The 21,712-nt window shown below is 25.1% G+C and overlaps 3 protein-coding genes across 3 annotated transcripts; all 3 read right to left on the reverse strand.

Moving 5' to 3' along the window:
• Positions 1-16,861: 16,861 nt before the first annotated feature.
• Positions 16,862-17,486, reverse strand: P175DRAFT_0539513 (uncharacterized protein). The gene has a single exon (XM_040900336.1). The coding sequence runs from the start codon at positions 17,268-17,270 to the stop codon at positions 16,896-16,898; it is 375 nt and encodes a 124-aa protein (XP_040756602.1). The 5' UTR covers positions 17,271-17,486; the 3' UTR covers positions 16,862-16,895.
• P175DRAFT_0429921 (uncharacterized protein) lies at positions 17,319-17,486 on the reverse strand (the record flags this gene model as incomplete). Its single annotated transcript, XM_040893391.1, has 1 exon — positions 17,319-17,486. A coding segment is annotated over one exon (168 nt), but the record flags the coding sequence as incomplete, so codon positions are not given.
• A 171-nt stretch (positions 17,487-17,657) lies between these two features.
• On the reverse strand, positions 17,658-21,703 carry P175DRAFT_0427679 (uncharacterized protein; the record flags this gene model as incomplete). Its single annotated transcript, XM_040893261.1, has 2 exons — positions 17,658-18,771; positions 18,831-21,703. The coding sequence occupies 2 exons, from the start codon at positions 21,701-21,703 to the stop codon at positions 17,658-17,660; spliced, it is 3,987 nt and encodes a 1,328-aa protein (XP_040756604.1).
• Between the last annotated feature and the right edge of the window lie 9 nt (positions 21,704-21,712).

Raw genomic sequence — 21,712 nt, forward strand, 5'->3', positions numbered from 1 at the left:
TTTATAATATTTACCTTAAGTATTTAATATATTTTTTTCTTATATAGCTATAAATTAAAATATTATTTAAGAATATATTATAAAATATATTTATATATTATTATAGGATATTATTTATAAAATATTAGAAAATAGCTAGGATACTAGTTAGACTAAATAATATAACTAGGGACTTATATAGCCTAAAATAAGTTTAAAAAGTAGTTAAGTACTCTAATTCTTTCTTAATATAGATATTATTAAAGATAGTTACTAGATTAATTTTAGAGAAGTACTATATTTCTTATAGGTTATTTAGGATTTCTTTAATTAGGGGTAATAAATAGTAGTTCTTAAGTAATATAATATTTAGTCCTTAATAATCTATATATAGGTAAAGGCTACCTCTAGGTTTATTAATAAATAAGATAGAAAAAATAGCTAGAAATAAGCTAGAATATATAAAATCTTTCTTTAGATTCTTTTTTAGCTATTTCTTTAGAGTAATTAATTATACTTATAATATTAGATATAATTTATTAAATAAAGACTATTTTCTTTCTTAAATCTTAATATTATAATTATATAATTAATATAGTAGTAGTTTTTTTACTTTTTAAGAATTAAATATATCTTAAAAATCTTATAATTCTAGAAAAAATATAAATAATAATTTAAAACTAGTATCTCTATATTTTAGTTCTTATTAACTTTATTTAATAAGATCTAGTATAGTTTCTATACTAGATAGTAGGTATATATAACTAGTACTCTTAAGAATATTTAGTATATTTTTATAAATATAAAAGGTTTTAACTCTAGTAATTCTTCTTATTAATTTAATTACTTAGGTTAATTCTTCTAGAGAATATTTATTAGGGCCCTTATTCTTATAGACTTAAGAGATATATTATAGTATTTATAATAATATTAGCTATTAAATATAATTATTTAGTTAGAGAAATATATTTTTAAGTTATATATAATAAGCTAGGCTAGTCCTAGAATAATTAAGTAGTAAGAAAGATAGGTAATATAAAAAATAAATTTCTAATTATAATAATTATTTAATAATAGGTTAGTCTTTATATAATAAGTTATTATACTTTCTTCTACTTTCTTATTATAGAAGCTAGATAAGAATATTAGATAGAGAAATAGAATAGTCTTTAGTCTATATATTTTTATTTATTAATAATTTATAAAGCTAACTTCTTTAGCTCTAGAATTAATTATAGTATAAATTAGTATTTTTAGATTTTTTTAGTATAATTATACCTGCTATACTATTAGATTAGCATATATATAATAGGAATTAAAGGAGTTAGTTAATTTAGTAATAGTATAAAATAGGTAGAATAATATATCTAGTAATAAGGGCTTCTATATATATTCTAGTACTAGGTAATAATTATAGCTAGGTAGACTCTATTTTCTAAATTAGGTAAGGTATTAGGAGAGTATAGTTAGTTAAGTTTCTCTAGAGTAGTAAGGTAGTTATTCCAAGCTATAATATAGGGAGCAGGTAATACTATAGTAAAGATTAAGCTAGAATAATATACTAGTATATTTATTTACTCTTAGATTTATATAAAATATTAATTAGGTAAGAAATAGTCCTTTATATAATATATTTTATCTCTATAGTAAAAGTATTTCTTATACTTATATTATTCTCCTCTAGAAGAGTATAGTATATAGCAGGTATAAGATAGGTCTATAATATCTAAATCTCTTCTAGGCATGGGGGGTATAACTAGATAATTAGATAGGATAAAACTAGGAAGATTTCTTAGTACTACTAGGCTAGAGTAATAGAAACTAGATATCAGGTAAGAATAAGATACTTATAACTAATATTAATAATAATAATTTTCTAATAATTAAAGATAATTAGTATATTCTTAAAAGTCTTAAAATAAAGTAAGATTATAAAGTAATATATTTTAGAGTTTAATTAAAATATTTTAGGTTAGGAAGAATATTAAAGAATTATTAAGTATTTTTCCTTCTAAAATAAAATAATAAAACTCTATAAAATAAGTACTAAAATCTAAGTTTCTCTATTTCTAATTATAAAGGTAGTTCTAAATATTTTAAATTTAATTAAGATCTCTAAATATTATTTCTAAATAATTAAGTAAGTTAAGATAGTCTAGGAACTAGGGAATATTAAATCTTATTTTAAATAGGATTAGTTTATAAACCTTTCTAGTTAAATATCTTATTATATAGATTAATTAGGCTTTAGTAACTAGAAAATAATCTAGATTAGTATTTATTTTATTATAGATCTATTATATAAAGTAGTAAAAATTAAAATAAGTATTATTAAACTTTTATAAATTAGGAAGTTTCTTATTAAAATAGATACTAAAAAAAGGACTAGTAAAAATAGATATAAATATTTTTATTATATTAACTATTATAGTTTTAGTAAGAGGAGTATATTTAATAAGGATAGGAGTAGTAGTAAAAGTAAGTATAATAAAGATAGTAATAACTTATAATATAGTAAATATATACTTAGATTTAATTAACTTTTATTAGATTATTTCTAGTTTTTCCTTCTAGTATAATACTACTTTCTTCTTCTTAGCTAGCTCCAGGCTAGCTTTATTAGTTTAGTTTTAGAAAGTATAAATCTCCTTTTTTAGGGAATTAGTATATCTATTATAGGACTTAAGATAAATAATCTAAATAATAAGATTATTAATAATATAATTTATAAATTTTTTAATTAAGTCTATAATTAGGAATAGTTTAGATTATTTTAATATACTAGTAATAACTATACCTAGAATAAAAATTATATAATATTATAAGAAGCAGGTAGGTAGTAGATATAGCTAATAATAGGGTATATATTCAGGCTATCTATATATAGGTATAACAGGTAAAAGTTAGGTCAGGATAAGGATATAGCTTAAAGAGCTATAATAGGATTAGGGGCAATATGGCTTAAATATAGGAGTAAAGGTAGATAATTAGGGCAGAATCTAACCAGATAGGTACACAGCTATGCCATGACAATAATATAATAATTTCTAAAATACTAAGAAATAAGTACTTTATTTTATTACTTTTAATATCTTTTTATTACTCTTATACTCTATATAGCTTTGCTTCCTTTATTAATACTATTTATACTTAAGTACCTTACTAGTAAGATACTTATAATTTAAAGTATTTCTTTAATTAAATAAAATAATATAATAAGTATAAGAAGAACTACTTACTTCTTTTCTTAAAAAATAATAGATTTAAATTCTATAAAATCTATAATTATAGTTCTAGAAATTATTATTAAGAAAGATTTAATAATACTAGTAATTCTCTAGTACTAATTTATTAAATTAATAGAAGATAAAAAGCTATAGTATATAACTTAATATATAGTACAAGCTATATAAATAAGTAAGAAAAAGGTACTTAAACCTAAGTTCTTTAAAATATAAAATCTAAAGAAACTTAATATCTTCCTAAAAAATTTTTAAAATTATTTTAGATTATAGAGAAATTTTTATAAAAATAATATAATTAAGATCTATTATATTATAGATTATCTAAAAAATAATATAAAGTAAATATAATATTCTAAGTATAAAATAAATTTTAAAGAACTTATTTATATAAAGTTTACTAAATTTTTATAGAATTTTCTAGAATTAAAGAAAGATTATAAGTAAATAATAGCTTACTAGCTCCTATATATAAGATAAGGACTATAATAAAGTATATAAATCTTAATAACTTAAATAAAGAAATTTATTCTAATAATTAAAGTTAATCTTAAAGAATTTCTTTACTAGTTAGTTATTTAAATAACCTAGTCTAAATTATATAAGGAAATCTAGTAAAATATAATAATATTATAAAGTCTAGTTAAAGTTATTAAACTAGAGGTAAGGTACAAGAAACTTTAGAAATAAGAAAAGTAGGAAAAGTTAAATAAAATATAATTAAATTAATCTTTAAGATCTTATATATTAAAGAATAACTTAAGAAAAAAAAAGAAAGATAATAATAAAATAATAAATTTTTAACTAAATAAATTCTAGTAGAAAGAATTAAAGAAAGAATAGTAAAATTACTAGAATTAATAAAAAAAAGGCTAATACTACTAGTATAATTAAACTAGTTATATTATAAGAAAATACCCCTAGCATAAAAAAGGTACTAAAGAGGTAGGAAAATTAAAGAACTAGAATTAATAATAATTAAATATTCTAGAATCTCTAGTACTTTAATAAAATAAAAAGATACTAGTAAGATTCTTCCTAGCTACTATAGCTATTCTAGTAAGTAAGAAATAGGTTATAATAAGAGTACTTATAAATACTAGAGTAAATAAAGACTTTATTTTCTATTATTTCTTAACTAAAAAAGAAATAAATCTTAATAAAATAAAGATAGAGTAACTTATATATTTTATTAATAATTTAATAATATTATATTATATAAGATTCTAGATAAAAAGCTAAATTATAAATAGTTTTAATAAAATTAGAGAATTTAATATAGAATATTATATAATAAATTTAAAAGAAAAAAAATATTAATTAATTTTAAAATATAATTAATTAAGTCTAGTTAACTCTAATATTTCCTTAGTAGTAAATATCTAGTATTACTAAGAAAAAAAGTTAAAGATTAAAATTAAATTACTTAAGTAATTTAAAAATATAATAAAATAAGAATTTATTATACTAATTTTAAGCTAATTATATAATAATAATAATATAATAAAGGCTCTTTCTAAATATTATAAAGAATAGAAATTAGTATTCTTAAAGAAAGAAGTAAAGGTACTGTCATGGCATAGCCATGTACCTATCTGGTTAGATTCTGCCCTAACTATCTGCCTTTACTCCTGTATTTAAGCTATATTACCCCTAATCCTGTTATAGCTCTTTGAGCTATGTCCTTGTCCTGACCTGACCCCTACCTGTTGTACCTGTACGCAGATAGCCTGAATATACACCCTGCTATTAGCTACACCTACTGCCTGCCTGCTCCCCGTGACAGGTACTTTCCTTTAAAAAAGCTAGTTATAATATATTATTAGTTACTAATATAATATTACTAACAGGCTAACTATATAATATATTAAAAATAGAATTAGTAATCTTAAGGGAGTATATTAATTAAATATTAGAAAAAAGATAGATCTAGCCTTTAATAAGTATAATAAGCATGCTAGTATTTTTTATATAAAAGATTAATAAGTTACTATAGTTTTATATAGATTATAAAGGCCTAAATATAATTATTATTAAGAATTAATATTCTTTTTTATAAATTAATAAATTAATAAATTAACTAGTTAGAGCTAAATAATTTATTAAATTAAATTTATAAGATATCTATTATTAAATTTATATTTATTAAAATAATAAATAAAAAATAATATTTTATATAAAATATAAATATTATAAATATCTAATTATATTTTTTAAGTTATATAATACCCTAGCTATCTTTTAAATATATATTAATAAAGTAATAAAAAAGATTCTAGATAAATTTTATATAATATATCTAGATAATATTCTAATTTATTTATAAATAAAAAAAAAATATAAATATTATATTAATAAAGTATTATTATATTTCTAGAAGTATAATTTTTATATAAAACTTTTAAAGTATAGCTTTTATTAAAAAAAAATATATTTTCTTAATTTTATTATAAGAATTAAAAGAATTTAAATAAATCTTAAATAAGTATATACTATAAATAACTAGCTAGAATTATACTTATTCTATAATATTTAAGTATTCTTAAAATTTATAGGATATTTTTAAAAATTTATTTACTAGTATTTTAAGATTACTATCTTACTAAGTAATATATTAAAAAGAATAATAAAGGAAAGAAAAAGTAGTTCTTTTAAAATAATAGAGAATAGTTAAAGTGTAAGCATCTCACTGGTGAGGCACTTGGGTATGGGTAGTGTTAGTAAAGGAAGCAAAGCTACATAGAGTATAAGGATAGTAGGAAGGTATTAGAAGTAATAAAATAAAGTACTTATCTTTTAGTACTTTAAGAATTATTATATTATTATTTATATTACTTAATTAAGTTACTAGTATAGTATAGGTAACTTAAATATTATTATTCTTTTAATTATTTTTAATTACTAGATATATAGTTTAGTATATAATTTAGTATATAGTTATATATTATATAATTACTATAATAATTATCTTTTCTTTTCTTAATAGTATATCTACGTATTATATATATTATATCTAATCTAGTTTAGTATTTTACTAAGAAAGAGCTAGTCCTAGTTAATATAATATAATCTACTTTTTTATTTAATATTAAAAATAATAATAATATATATAATATTACTTTTATTAATTATATTTTATTAAATAGAATATAAATAATATTATATTTTATTTTAAATAAAATAATAAATAAGAGTAGATAATTTACTAGATATATTAATAATAAATAAAAATATTATTATAATATAAATATTATAAGAAAATATTTCTTTATATATATTTTTTCTAGCTTAATCTATATTTTAAAAAGTCCTTTCTAATAGGTTAATATATTATACTAGATAGGTTATTATTACTTAAATATTATAATAATAGCTAATTATATTATAGATTTTATAACTTTCTTAAAATAATCTTTATTAAATACTATACTAGTTATATCTCTATAAAAGAAAGCTTATTTAGCTATTATTATTTCTTTCTCTATAAGTATCTTTATTTTAATAATATAAGTTTATTATATTAATTATTTATAGGCTCCTATAATAAACCTTCCTATATTTATACTAATTATAATACCTATAATTCTTATTACTACTAGTATATCTCTTATAATTCTTATTATTACTACTTTATTATCTAATAGAATTATATCTCCCTTATTCTTTATAATTACTTCTAATATTATAGTAATTTTTACTACCTCTCTCTCTACTTCTTCTATTATAGTAACTCCAGCTACTCCTGCCACTATTATCACACTAGCTCCTGTTATCATGCTGGCTCCTATTATTGCGCTGGCTCCTATTATTCCTGTTATTACTATAGCCCTAGCTACTCTAACTATTCTAGTTACCTCTACTAGCCTAGCCACTATTATATAGATACTATATTACCTATATTATACTAAGTCTTAGTAATATATAGATAATAATCTTATAAAAGCCTATTTCTATATATATCTAAATTTAGAATAATAATATATTTAATATATTTACTTATATAAAAAGTACTTCTTTATTATCCTGCCTATATAGATTAGTCTTAGGAAAATTTAGATAATATCTAGTAAAATAGTAAGTATAATAGCCTATATTTAATAGGCTTATATTACTAAGATTTTTATTTATTATCTTAAGATTAAGGACTAGATAGAAAGATTATTTTAATTTATTAATTATAATATATTTTATCTACTTAATATATAGTATATTAAGGGTAGTATAATAAAATTAGAGAATAGTAATAAAAAGATTTAAAATAATTATAATAATTAGAGATTTATTAATATTATAATATAAGTACTTTATTATTTCTATTTTTATATAATAAAATTAAATTATTTTCTTAAAATTTCTTAATATTTATAGTATACTTTTATTAAATCTTAAAATCTAATAAGAAAAAGAAAAAAAGTAATATTATTAATATATTTTTATAATTTTTTTAATTTTTTAATTTTATTAATTTATTATTTTTATATTTTATTATTTTATAATATTTTACTAGTACCTTACTTATATCTTATTTATATAGTAGAATTTATTTAGAATATCTTATATATTTTTTAAATTTTTTACTAATTATTAAATATTTTTATATATTAGCTATTTTTTCTATTTAATTAAGTATTAATCTTTACTATATAACTTTTATTATATAATAATCTATTTTACCTCTTATTCTTTCTTATTATTAATAATAACTAGCTAGAGTAGTACTAGTAAGTTATTATCTTTTATATTCTATTTCTTAAGGAGTAATATATAAAAAATTAAGTAGATTTTTTTATATAATCTAGATAATTATAAATAATATATTTATTAACTTATTATCTTAATTATTTTAAATAATTCTTTATATTTAATATTTAGTTTCTTACTAGGCCTTTATATATAAATATTTTTTATAAATAGTAATATTTATTAGCCTATATAATATTTAATTAAGTAATATCTTTTATTATAATTTCTTACTTATTATTTAATAGTATAATATAGGCTTTTTTCTAGCTAATAATATTTTACTTATAGTTAGTTAAGTTATTTTCCTACTACTATAATTATATTAGAGTCCTTAATATTAGCAAGCTTAAATAATACTAGCTAGTAGCTATATTATACTTTATAAGGGAATATTTTTAATAATATATTTTTTATATTATTATATATAAATTTTATTATATCTAGCTAGTTTATTTAATTAATTTATTAATAATTAATATAAATCTTTAAATAAGTCTTTAATATCTAGTTCTAATATTTTATTTAGCTATCTATTTATAAGTAAAATATAATACTTAATTATTTTTTAATTTAAAGTTCTTAATATAGCTAGATCTAATATTTACTAGTAAAGAGTAAGCTATAATTACTTATTAAGCTTCTTAATATTCTTATTTTAAGTATAATCTCTTTTATAAATATATTAGCTAGCTTTTTAATATTAATATTTCTTATTATTAGGAGATATTTAGCTCCCTTAATATATTAATCTATAATTATTAAGATAATATTATATATATACCTCTTTTATATTAATAGTAGTAAATCTATAATAAAGTCTAGAGTTAGGTTCTATTAAGAGTATTTTAGTACTAGAAACTTTATAAGCTAGCCTAGTAAAAATTATCTAGGTATCTTTATTTTCTAGTAAATTAGATAGCTCTTTATATACTTTTTAATATTATATTATAGAGTATTCTAGTAAAATTTTTATTTAATAAAATCTAATATCTTTTCTTAACTAAAGTAGCCTATATATAAGTTATTATAATATATTTTTAGTAATTTTTAATATATTACTTAATTAAAAGAGATATAAATAATCTTATTATATTATACTAGCTTATTATTATTAATATATTATTTATTCTTATAAATTTACCTTTATTTAATATTATTCTTAAGCTACTTTATTACTTCTTATTTAGGTAATTTTCTTATTATTTAAGTATATCTCTAGTATACTAGATATTTTTTACTAGTATTACTCTAAATTTAATTTATATAAATATCTTTATATTATATCTCCTAAAGTAAATCTTATAAAATAGTTAATAATATTTTATAGGCTTACTTATTACTAGCTACTTTTTATACTAGTATTCTTTAAGTTAAAAGTTCTAAATTTTTTAATTATATAATTAGAGTTTCTTAGGAAGTTATTATTCTATTCTTACTTTAATTATTCTATAAATTTTCTAGCTTTACTTAAAGTATAGGTAAGAGTCCTTTAATTATATCTTATTAGATAGGTTTATAATCTTTTTATCTTAAAGATATATTAGCTAGATTAAGATTATTAAGCTAATATTTAATCTAGAAATTATATATTACTAGAAGCTTAATCTATCTAATTTAATATTAATTTAAAATTTTAATAGTATAAAAATATTTTAGATTTATATAATTTATTTATATATATATTATATATAGATTATCTTTAAAATAATAATATTATATTTTAAAATATTCTATTATAACTAGTAATTTTTAATTATAAGTTTTATATCTTCTCTTTATCTTAATTAACTTTTTTAAGTAGAAGGTTATAGATTACTAAATAATATATTATATTTTTATAAATTAGATATTATTATATTATATTAGAATTCCTATAATTATAAAATCTAATATATTAATTACTAGAAGTATCTCTTATTCTAGGTTAAAATACTATAGTACTAGAGATCTAGAGAATACCTACTTTAGTATTTTAAAGATACTTTAACTATTCTTTATTATCTTAAAGGGGCTATTCTTTCTTCCCTTTACTATTCTCTTTAGTATATTACTTAATAAGATAGTAATCTTAGAGTATTAATAAATAAATTTTTAAAAATATCCTATAAATCCTAAAAATATTTAAATATTATAGAATAAATATAGTTCTAGCTAGTTATCTATAATATATACTTACTTAAAATCTATTTAAATTTCTTTAATTCTTATAATAAAGTTAAGAAAATATACTTTCTTCTAGTAAAAACTATACTTTAAAAGTTTTATATAGAGATTATATTTCTAGAAATATAATAATATTTTATTAATATAATACTTATATTTTTTCTCTATTTATAAATAAATTAGGATATTATCTAGATATATTATATAAAATTTATTTAAAATTCTTTTTATTACTTTATTAATATATATTTAAAAGATAGCTAGAATATTATATAACTTAAAAAATATAACTAGATATTTATAATATCTATATTTTATATAAAATATTATTTTTTATTTATTATTTTAATAAATATAAATCTAATAATAAATATCTTATAAATTTAGTTTAGTAAATTATTTAATTCTAACTAGTTAATTTATTAGTTTATTAATTTATAGGAGGAAATATTAATTCTTAATAATAATTATATTTAGGCTCTTATAATCTATATAAAATTATAATAATCTATTAATTTTTTATATAAAAAATACTAGTATGCCTGTTATACTTATTAAGGGCTAGATTTATTTTTTTTCTAATATTTAATTAATATACTTCCTTAAGATTACTAATTCTATCCTTAATATACTATATAGCTGGCCTGTTAATAATATTATACTAGTAACTAATAGTATATTATAACTAGTTTTTTTAGAGAGAAGTACCTCTATCTCTTTCTTTAAAAATACTAATTTCTATTCTTTATAATATTTAGGGAGAGCCCCTATTATATTACTATTATTATATAATTAGCTTAAAATTAATATAATAAATCCTTATCTTATTATACTCTTAAATTACTTAAGTAATTTAATTTTAATCTTTAACTTTTTTTTTTAATAATACCAGGTATTTACTATTAAGAAGATATTAAAGTTAACTAGATTTAATTAATTATATTCTAGAATTAATTAATATTTTTTTTCTTCTAAATTTATTATATAATATTCTATATTAAATTCTCTAATTTTATTAAGACTATCTATAATTTAATTCTTTATCTAGAATCTTATATAGTATAGTACTATTAAGTTATTAGTAAAATATATAGATTACTCTATCTTTATCTTATTAAGGTTTATTCCTTCTTTAATTAAGAAATAGTAGGAAATAAAGTCTTTATTTATTTTAGTATTTATAAATACCCTTATTATAACCTATTTCTTACTTACTAGGATAATTATAGTAGCTAGAAAAGATTCTACTAGTATCTTTTTATCTTATTAAAGTACTAGAGATTCTAGAGTATTTAATTATTATTAATTCTAGTTTTTTAATTCTCCTGCCTCCTTAGTACCTTTTCTATACTAGGAGTATTTTCTTATAATATAACTAATTTAATTATACTAGTAATATTAGCTTTCCTTTTATTAATTCTAGTAATTCTACTACTCCTTCTTTAATTCTTTTTACTAGAATTTATTTAATTAAGGATTTATTACTTTACTATTATTTTTTTTTTCTTTTTTAAATTATTCTTTAATATATAAAATTCTAGAGGTTAATTTAATTATATTTTATTTAACTTTTTTTACTTTTCTTATTTTTAAAGTTTCTTATATCTTACCTCTAGTTTAGTAACTTTAGCTATACTTTATAATATTATTATATCTTACTAGATTTTCTTATATAATTTAGGCCAGGTTATTTAAATAGCTAGCTAGTAGAGGAATCCTTTAAAATTAGCTTTAATTATTAGGATAAACTTCTTTATCTAGATTATTAAGATTTATATACTCTATTATAGTCCTTATCTTATATATAAAAGCTAGTAAGCTACTATTTATTTATAATCTCTTTCTAGTTCTAGGAAATTCTATAAGAACTTAATAAATTCTATATAAATAAGTCCTTTAAAATTTACTCTATACTTAAAATATTATACCTACTTTATATTATTTTTTAAGTAACTTATAATATAATAAATCTTAATTATATTATTCTTATAAAGTTTCCCCTATAACCTAAAATAATTTTAGAAATTTTTTAGGAAGATATTAAGTTTCTTTAAGTTTTATATTTTAAAGAATTTAGGTTTAAGTATCTTCTTCCTACTTATTTATATAACTTATACTATATATTAGGTTATATACTATAGCTTATTATCTTCTATTAATTTAATAGGTTAGTATTAAAAAGTTACTAGTATTATTAAATCTTCCTTAATAATAATTTCTAGAATTATAATTATAAATTTTATAAAGTTTAGATTTATTATTTTTTAGAAGAAGGAGCAGGTAGTCCTTCTTATATTTACTATATTATTTTACTTAATTAAAGAAGTATTTTAAATTATAAGTATTTTACTAGTAAGGTACTTGGATATAAGTAGTATTAATAAAGAAAGTAAAGCTATATAAAATATAAGAATAATAGGAAAATATTAAAAGTAATAAAATAAAATACTTATCTCTTAGTACTTTAGGGGTTATTATATTACTATTTATATTATTTAGTTAAGTTACTAGCATGGTGCAGGCAATTTAAATGTTGCTGTTCTCCTGATTACCCTTAGTTACTGGGTATGTAGTTCGGCATGTGGTTCGGCATGTGGTTGCATGTCACGTGGTCGCCGTGACATAAAGTACCTTTAAGATATTAAAGTAGATATTCTCTAGATCTCTAGTATTATAGTATTTTAACCTAAAATAAGAAATACTTCTAGTAACTAATATATTAGGTTTTATAATTATAGAAATCTTAATATAATATAATAATATCTAATTTATAAAAATATAATATACTACTTAGTAACTTATAGTCTTTTATTTAAAAAAGTTAATTAAAGTAAAGAAAAGGTATAAAACTTATAATTAAGAATTATTAATTATAATAGAATATTTTAAAATATAGTATTATTACTTTAAAAATAATCTATATATAATATATATATAAATAAATTATATAAATCTAAAATATTTCTATATTATTAAGATTCTAAATTAATACTAGACTAGATAGGTTAAGTTTCTAGTAATATATAATTTCTAGATTAAATATTAATCTAGTAATCTTAATCTAGCTAATATATTTTTAAGGTAAAAGGATTATAAACCTACTTAATAAAATATAACTAAAGGACTCTTATCTATATTTTAGGTAAAGCTAGGAGGTTTATAGAATAATTAAGATAGGAATAGGATAATAGCTTCTTAAGAGATTCTAATTATATAATTAAAAGATTTAGAACTTTTAACTTAAAGAATACTAGTATAAAGGGTAGCTAGTAATAAGTAAGCTTATAAGATACTATTAACTACTTTATAAGATTTATTTTAGAAAATATAATATAAGAATATCTATATAAGTTATATTTAGAGTAAAGTTAATAAGAAATACCTAATATACTAGAAATATATTTAAATAGTAGAGAAACTACTTAAATAAAAAGTAATAAAGTAACTTAAGAATAATATTAAATAAAAATAAATTTATAAGAATAGATAATATATTAATAATAATAGACTAGTATAATATAATAAAATTATTTATATTCTTTTTAATTAAATAATATATTAAGAATTACTAAAGATATATTATAATAATTTATATATAAGTTATTTTAATTAAAAAAAATATTAGATTTTATTAAATAAAAATTTTATTAAAATATTTTATAATATAATATTAAGAAATATATAAAGAGTTATCTAATTTATTAAAAAATAAAAATATCTAGATAATTTTTACTAGACTAGCTTATAAAGTTCCTGGTACTAGAATATCTTTAGTAGAATCTGATTCTAGACTTTATTATAAGCTTATTACTATTAATATAAAAAGGGTATATATATAATATTATTTTAATAATTATAAATTAATATATTAAGAAAACTAAATATTTCCTAATAATAAGAAATATTAATATTAAGGAGCTAGCTAATATATTTATAGAAAAGATTATACTTAAAATAAGAGTATTAAGGAGCCTAGTAAGTAATTATAGCTTATTCTTTATTAGTAAATATTAGACCTAGCTATATTAAGAGCTTTAAATTAAAAAATAATTAAGTATTATATTCTACTTATAAATAGATAGCTAAATAAAATATTAGAACTAGATATTAAAAACTTATCTAAAAATCTATATTAATTACTAATAAATTAATTAAGTAAACTAGCTAAGTATAATAGAATTTATATATAATAATATAAAAAATATATTATTAAGAATATCTTCTTATAAGATATAATATAGCTACTAGCTAGTATTATTTAAGCTTGCTAATATTAGGGACTCTAGTATAGTTATAATAATAAGAGAATAATTTAACTAACTATAAGTAAAATATTATTAGCTAGAAGAAAGCTTATACTATACTATTAAATAATAAGTAAGGAGCTATAATAAGAGGTATTATTTAATTAAATATTATATAGGCTAATAAGTATTACTATCTATAAAGAATATCTATATATAGAGATCTAGTAAGAAGCTAGATACTAAATATAAAGAGCTATTTAAAATAATTAAGGTAATAAATTAATAAATATATTACTTATAATTATCTAGATTATATAAGAAAATTTACCTAGTTTTCTATATATTATTTCTTAAGAAATAAAATATAAGAAATAATAACTTACTAGTACTATTCTAGCTAGTTATTATTAATAATAAGAAAGAATAAAAGATAAAATAGATTATTATATAATAAAAGTTATATAGTAAAGATTAATATCTAGTTAAATAGAAAGAATAATTAATATATAAGAATATTTAGTAATTAATAAAAGACTTAAAAAATATATAAAATATTTTAAATAAGTTTTATTATATAAATAAAATATAAATAAGATACTAGTAAAATATTATAAAATAATAAAATATAAAAATAATAAGTTAATAGAATTAAAAAATTAAAAAAATTATAAAAATATATTAATAATATTATTTTTTTTCTTTTTCTTATTAAATTTTAAGATTTAATAGAAGTATATTATAGGTATTAAGAAATTTTAAGAAAATAACTTAATTTTATTATATAAAAATAAAAATAATAAAATATTTATATTATAATATTAATAAATTTTTAATTATTATAATTATTTTAAATCTTTTTATTATTATTCTTTAATTCTATTATATTATCTCTAATATATTATATATTAAGTAAGTAAAATATATTATAATTAATAGATTAAAATAACTTCTTTATCTAGTCCTTAGTCTTAAGATAATAAATAAAAATCTTAATAGTATAAGCTTATTAGGTATAAGCTACTATATCTATTATCTTACTAGATATTACCTAAATTTTCTTAAGACTAACTTATATAAGTAAGATAATAAGAAAGTACTTTTTATATAAGTAAGTATATTAAGTATATTACTATTCTAGATTTAGGTATATATAAGAATAGGCTTCTATAGGATTATTATTTTTATATTATTAAGATTTAATATAATATAGGTAATATAGTATCTATATAATAGTAGCTAGGCTAGTAAAGGTAACTAGAATAGTTAGAGTAGCTAGGATTATAGTAATAATAGAAATAATAGGAGCTAGTATAATAATAAGAGCTAGTATAATAATAGGAGCTAGCATAATAATAGGAGCTAGTATAATAATAATAGTAGGAATAGCTAGAGTTATTATAGTAGAAGAAATAAAGAAAGAGATAATAAGAATTATTATAATATTAGAAATAATTATAAAAAATAAGAGAGATATAATCCTATTAAATAATAAAGTAATAATAATAAGAATTATAAGAGATATATTAATAATAATAAGAATTATAAATATTATAATTAATATAAATATAGAAAGATTTATTATAGGAGCTTATAAATAATTAGTATAATAGATTTATATTACTAGAATAAAGGTACCTATAAAAAAAGAAATAATAATAGTTAAATAGGCTCTCTTTTATAGGGACATAACTAGTATAATATTTAATAAAGAATACTTAGAAAAAGCTATAAGATTTATAATATAGTTAATTATTATTATAATATTTAAGTAATAATAACCTATCTAGAATAATATATTAATTTATTAGAAGGGATTTTTTAAAATATAGATTAAATTAAAAAATATATATATAAAGAAGTATTCCCCTATAATATTTATATTATAATAATATCTTTACTTATTATTAATATATCTAGTAAATTACTTACTTTTATTTATTATTTTATTTAAAATAAAATATAATATTATTTATATTCTATTTAATAAAATATAATTAATAAAAATAATATTATATATATTATTATTATTTCTAATATTAAATAAAAAAGTAAGTTATATTATACTAACTAGGACTAGCTCTTCCTTAGTAGAATATTAAGCTAGATTAGGTATAGTATATATAGCGTATGGATATACTACTAAGAGAAAAGAAGATAATTATTATAATAATTATATAATATATAATTATATATTAAACTATATATTAAATTATATACCTAATAACTAAGAATAATTAAAAAAATAATAATATTTAAGTTATCTATACTATATTAGTAACTTAACTAGATAATATAAATAATAATATAATAACCCCTAAAGTACTAAGAGGCAAGTACTTTATTTTATTACTTCTAATACCTTCCTACTACCCTCATACTCCGTGTAGCTTTGCTTCCTTTACCAACACTACCCATACCCAAGCGCCTCGCCAGCGAGACGCTTACACTACTTAATCCTGACCTGAAGCTCTTCCTGCTCCCAGTAAGTATATGTATCAGGTTAATCAGGCTTCCCATTTAGCTAGGACAAGAAGGGCTGAGATAGTTCTAATAGCTGTGGGTCAATATCAACTACACTGAAAGTTGAACACACTGTAGAAGGACTTGAACATGTGCCGCTATCATCTATAAGATCTGGAGTATCAAGTATGACCGACGGGACAACCACGCTATTCCGACCTTCACCCAACGCAATTGTGCTTTGGCAGTTCTCAATCTGCCATGCCAATACTTGTGGTCTCTCCTGCATAATGTCATGCATCTCAGTTTCAACTGGAAACATGGGCTCTGTGGGCATTGTGGAAGGCTGCCAGAATTTGATTTTCAACATCTTCGGTCCACATGGTGGTGAATCGGGAGCGTTCTTGCGACGCTTGTGTGGGTGTTTGTGTTGCATTGACTAAGTACAGTCTGAGACTATCTTCTTGTCTAGCATAGCAGATAATCATTTCTTGTGAGCCTCCTTGGATGCCACACATATTACTTTGTGATAATGGTGCATGTCATGAAGGTATCGGCGATAATCTTGCTCTTTCTTAGAAATGTGGTTACAGGAAGGATCGGGGCATTCCGAAGGCCATGATTTCTGAACTAGATACTCTTCCATGTGGCTTTAAAGCTCCGTGCTTCAGGTAAAGGCTCTTATTCTGCATATAGCAGAGAGCCCATTATTCCACATGCATTCAATGCAATAGCCAGCATGGATCGTGCTGCCCTCATAAAAGCGGCGGCACCCCAATTGGGTAAGCAAACGGGAATTGCAGCAAAACAGTTCACTTATACACTAGTCCCATTGGCCCGTCCCCCCTAAAGCTCCCAGCCGGTTGCTTGCATGCTTGTTCAACAACGCGGTGATGTTGGATCCCCGGTTGCGATGCTGCGTGCGCAATTGCCTTTCGCGCTCTGCTTCACGCGCCGCAGTGTAGTAGTTGACGGAACCCTTCTTAGCTAGGGAGGCACCTGGGGCCTTCGAGACGCCTCGGGATGAATCCGCGGTAGATGTGGCGGAGCTGGAGGAAGAGCTGGTCGTTGTAGTCCTGCGCAACATTGGTGGCCGGAACCCAACCGCTGCGGCCCTGTCGCTACCGGAGCCGGTATGGAAAGCAAATCGAGTATTCGCAGACGCCGACGTAGCGGAATTTGAGGATGCTTGTCGTAGCAAAGCAAGACGGTCCACCACCGGTCCCCGGGTGCGACGAGGATGGATCGGGGCAGCGGACCCCTCGCGGTGTCGACTCGTCACGGACGGTTCCTGTGTGCCGTCTTCACCTTCATCATTACCACCATCATCATCATCATCGGCGTATTCCTCCTCTCCTTCGCCGTCGACCATAGATACGTCCTCCTGGAAGGAGTCATATTCGGGTCGCTCAGTCAGGAAGGACACCGTTTCACGGATCTCCGCGAGGGTTGCGGGTCTTTTGGACATCGCGCTGGCAGGCTTTCGGCGGAGATGCGGTGGAGGTCGCTTATTGACGTCGTCCTCGGCAGCGGGTTCCAGAGGTCGCTTTCTCTTATTTTCCCCTGGGGCACTGGCCTCCGCCTCTGGCCCCGGACCAGCATCCTGCGATGAAGAATCATCCTGGGCAGTAGCTGCTTGATCATAGCCTAGGAAATCGAGACCGACATCATCGTTGTCATCGTGGTCTTCGATGGCCTTGAAGAATGCTGCTTTCTTAGGGTTTTCGGCGATCTCGCCAATCTTTCCATCAGCGAGGAGCGCGTTTCGCATCCGAGCAAACTCTCTCTGTTTCTCTCGTCGGCGTGCGAGCAGCTCATCGTCCGAATCATCCAGGTCAAATTCGTCCTCGGCTCCTCGACGTCTGCGGAGTGCTCCGGTAGTGATATCCTTCAGCAGTTTGGCTACTTCCTTCTCATCTGCATTCCTCTGATGAAGTCTATACGTAAAAAAGTCAGCATGAATATAGATACGTTAAAAAAAATTCCATGTACGTACGCATTCAGGGCAGCGAGTTGCTTCGCGTCAACCTTTTCCCCGCTGTTGTCATTGATCATTTCTCGGTCAAATGCATCTTCCTCATCACTGCCTTCATCGTCACTGACGCCTCCAAGACCGGCATATTCGTCGTCCGATTCTTCGGCAGCTTCCTCGACAACATCCTTTGCCTTGCTCGTCTTTCGATCAAAGGCCTCTGCGGTGTTCTTTGCTTTCTTAACTGCCTTTCTCATCACATCGAACGCGCTGGCGTCAATCTCGAACCCGCTCTCTTCTTGTTCTTCAATGACCGAAAGGTCAGTGGTCTTCCCGCGTCTCAGATTCTTCAGTTTCCTCGACGCGATGGGGGAATTTTCCTGGTCTATAAGCACCGTCTCAATGGTTGAGGTTGGCGGGGTGCCCAGAAATCTCTTGTTAGGGTCGAAAGGTGACAGTACAAAGCCTGCATCCTGGGTTGGATCCGGAATCTGAGACATTCGAGGGGCAGGAGACTCCGAAATTCGATGTTCTGGCTGAGAGTATCCCACGAATAGATCGGTGGAGCCCCTGCGCTGTTCCTGGCTATCCTTAATGATAGTCTGAGCATCAGAATCCTCATGCGTGCCCATTGGTACCGGATCAGGAAGCGATTGGGGAATGGTGCCAGTGGCTTCCTGTGTCATATCCTGGCTGCCAGCCAAGGTGCCTGCAAAGGCCTGGGTTAGGCTCATCATGCCATCGTTGGAGGGGTGAACGGGTATAACAGGCCGCTCAACTGAGTTTAGGAACGGGTTAATGGGCTTTGCAGGGGTCCTGGGCGCTGCGTCTTCATCTTCGTCGTCGCTGATGACTCGCGTGGGTCGTTTTCGCCTTTGGGTGGGATGAATCGTCTCCTCTACCAACGGCTCCAGCATCTGCTCGTCTTGAGATCCGTCCGATTCGTCACCTTCATCGGCTTCAGAGTCAATCAAACCCTTGCGGCCTTCTTCAGCCTCGGCAGTTTCCTCATTATCTACATCCTCGCCTTCTTCTTCGTCGTCGTCGTCGTCGTCGTCCTCATCTTCATCTCCTTCCCCGTCAACGTCACCATCCTCCTCTTCGGAGCCAGAGAAGTAATCATAATCACTATCATCGTCATCGTCATCGTGATCCACATTCTCACCGTTTTCTCTCTTTGATGCTTCCCGCTCTCTCCGGGCAATTTCTTCGCCTTCCTGTCGTGCGTTTTCCACGAGATTTTCAATCTCATCTTCCAGAGCCGCGCGTTCTGCAGAGGTTTCCACAACGATACCTCTCGCTCTGAGCTCTTCGATCCTTTCCTTCCTTTCCTGGGCCGCTTGCTGTTTCGCTTGATACAGTAGATGTGCGGATAGTTCCGCCGAGTTCATCGTAGACTTGCGAGTAGGAGACCTCAGTTGTGCCAAGGCCTTCAGCTTAAACATGGATGGCGGTTCCTGGACATTTCTGACGGGGAGGTTTTCGAAGGCTGCAATACGTCGGCACTTGGCAGGAGATGTGACGATCTCTAAATCGCTGTCGGAGTCGTCTTGCTGGTGCTGAGCCACCTGTTGTCGGGAAAGCCGAACACGCACGGGAGCAGATCGCAAGGGCATCTGGACTTTTTTCACCAGAGAAACTTCTGTGCTAACTACCTGTTCTTCCATGATCCCCAAAATCGATTCATCCACCAGTCCCTGACCATTCATCATCTGGTCCAGGGAAGGGAATTCCACCTCGGCTTCCTGGGTAGAGTTGTCTGCAACGTCGGTCGTGGGCTTCAAGGCTGGCCCCATGATCGGCGATGTATGCGGTGTTTCCTTGCCTTTCCGTGCCTCGATATCCGAAGAATTTTGCGAATCTGCCGTTGTGGACGAGTTCTCCTCGGGCTGCTCCGCGGGCTGCATGAAATTAAAGCGAGCAAAGAAGCTCTCCTTCGTAATCTTCTTCTTGGTCTCCATCTTGTGCGTCAGCTCCATGTTTCGACTCATCCGCTGCGTCTCGCGGTTCATTTCCTCCAGGGCCTTTTTGCTAGCCTTGCGTGCAGGCCGCGACTCCTGTGTGAGTCGTCGACCCTCGCTACGCTCATCTGCACTCTCGCCATCGGGAATGATATCCGAGCTAAGCTTCTCGCGTTCCTTTGCCCTTGCAGCTCTCTTTTCCGCCTCGATCTTTTCCTTCTCTTCACGTTGCTTGCGCTTCTGAGCGACCAGGGCAAGAAAGCGACTATTACGCTTGGGCTGCACGTCTTCATTTCCCGAACCAGCCCCTTCATCATCTTCTTCTTCTTCATCGTCGTCGTCATTATTCTCGTTACTCTGCTGTTTCGTAGGCGAAGACATGAACAGGGGTGAAAAGGAACGAGAGCGAGAACGCGCTTCGTCCGCAGCAGGCGACGCCCTTTTCCCACTCTTTATCCTCCTCCTGGGACCAGCCGCAGGAAGATCACCATCATCATCATCATCATCATCATCGCCATCGCCATCTACACTTTTCTCAGCCCGGAGCGTCTTCGACACGCGCTCGAACGCAGTTTCCACCAGATTATCCACCGCAGACGTATCTGTGTCCTTGGTTCGAGCAAGACCCTGCATCAACCGAGCAGCCATACGCCCTCGCGGCATAACAACCTGCTCGTCTTCATCATCCTCAGCGGGGTCCCAATCCACAGCGAAGGGACGCGTAGGGTTCGCGTTCGAATTGGAAGCAGAATTGCTCGTCAACGCATTCACCAAGCCCGCGCTAGATCGTTGCGGATGCGATACGGCATTATCTGAGTCTGAGTCGCTGTCGAAGGCTGCTAGCATTGCCTTGATTTTTCGTCCTGGTGTGAGGATTTCTGGGGAACTGGCGGCGGAGCGTGTCGTCCGCCGGGATGGGGTGGAGGGGGACGACATGGTGAAGGG

This window comes from Aspergillus ochraceoroseus, assembly GCF_002846915.1.
Source record: "Aspergillus ochraceoroseus IBT 24754 chromosome Unknown P175scaffold_1, whole genome shotgun sequence".
Lineage (NCBI taxonomy): Eukaryota > Fungi > Ascomycota > Eurotiomycetes > Eurotiales > Aspergillaceae > Aspergillus > Aspergillus ochraceoroseus.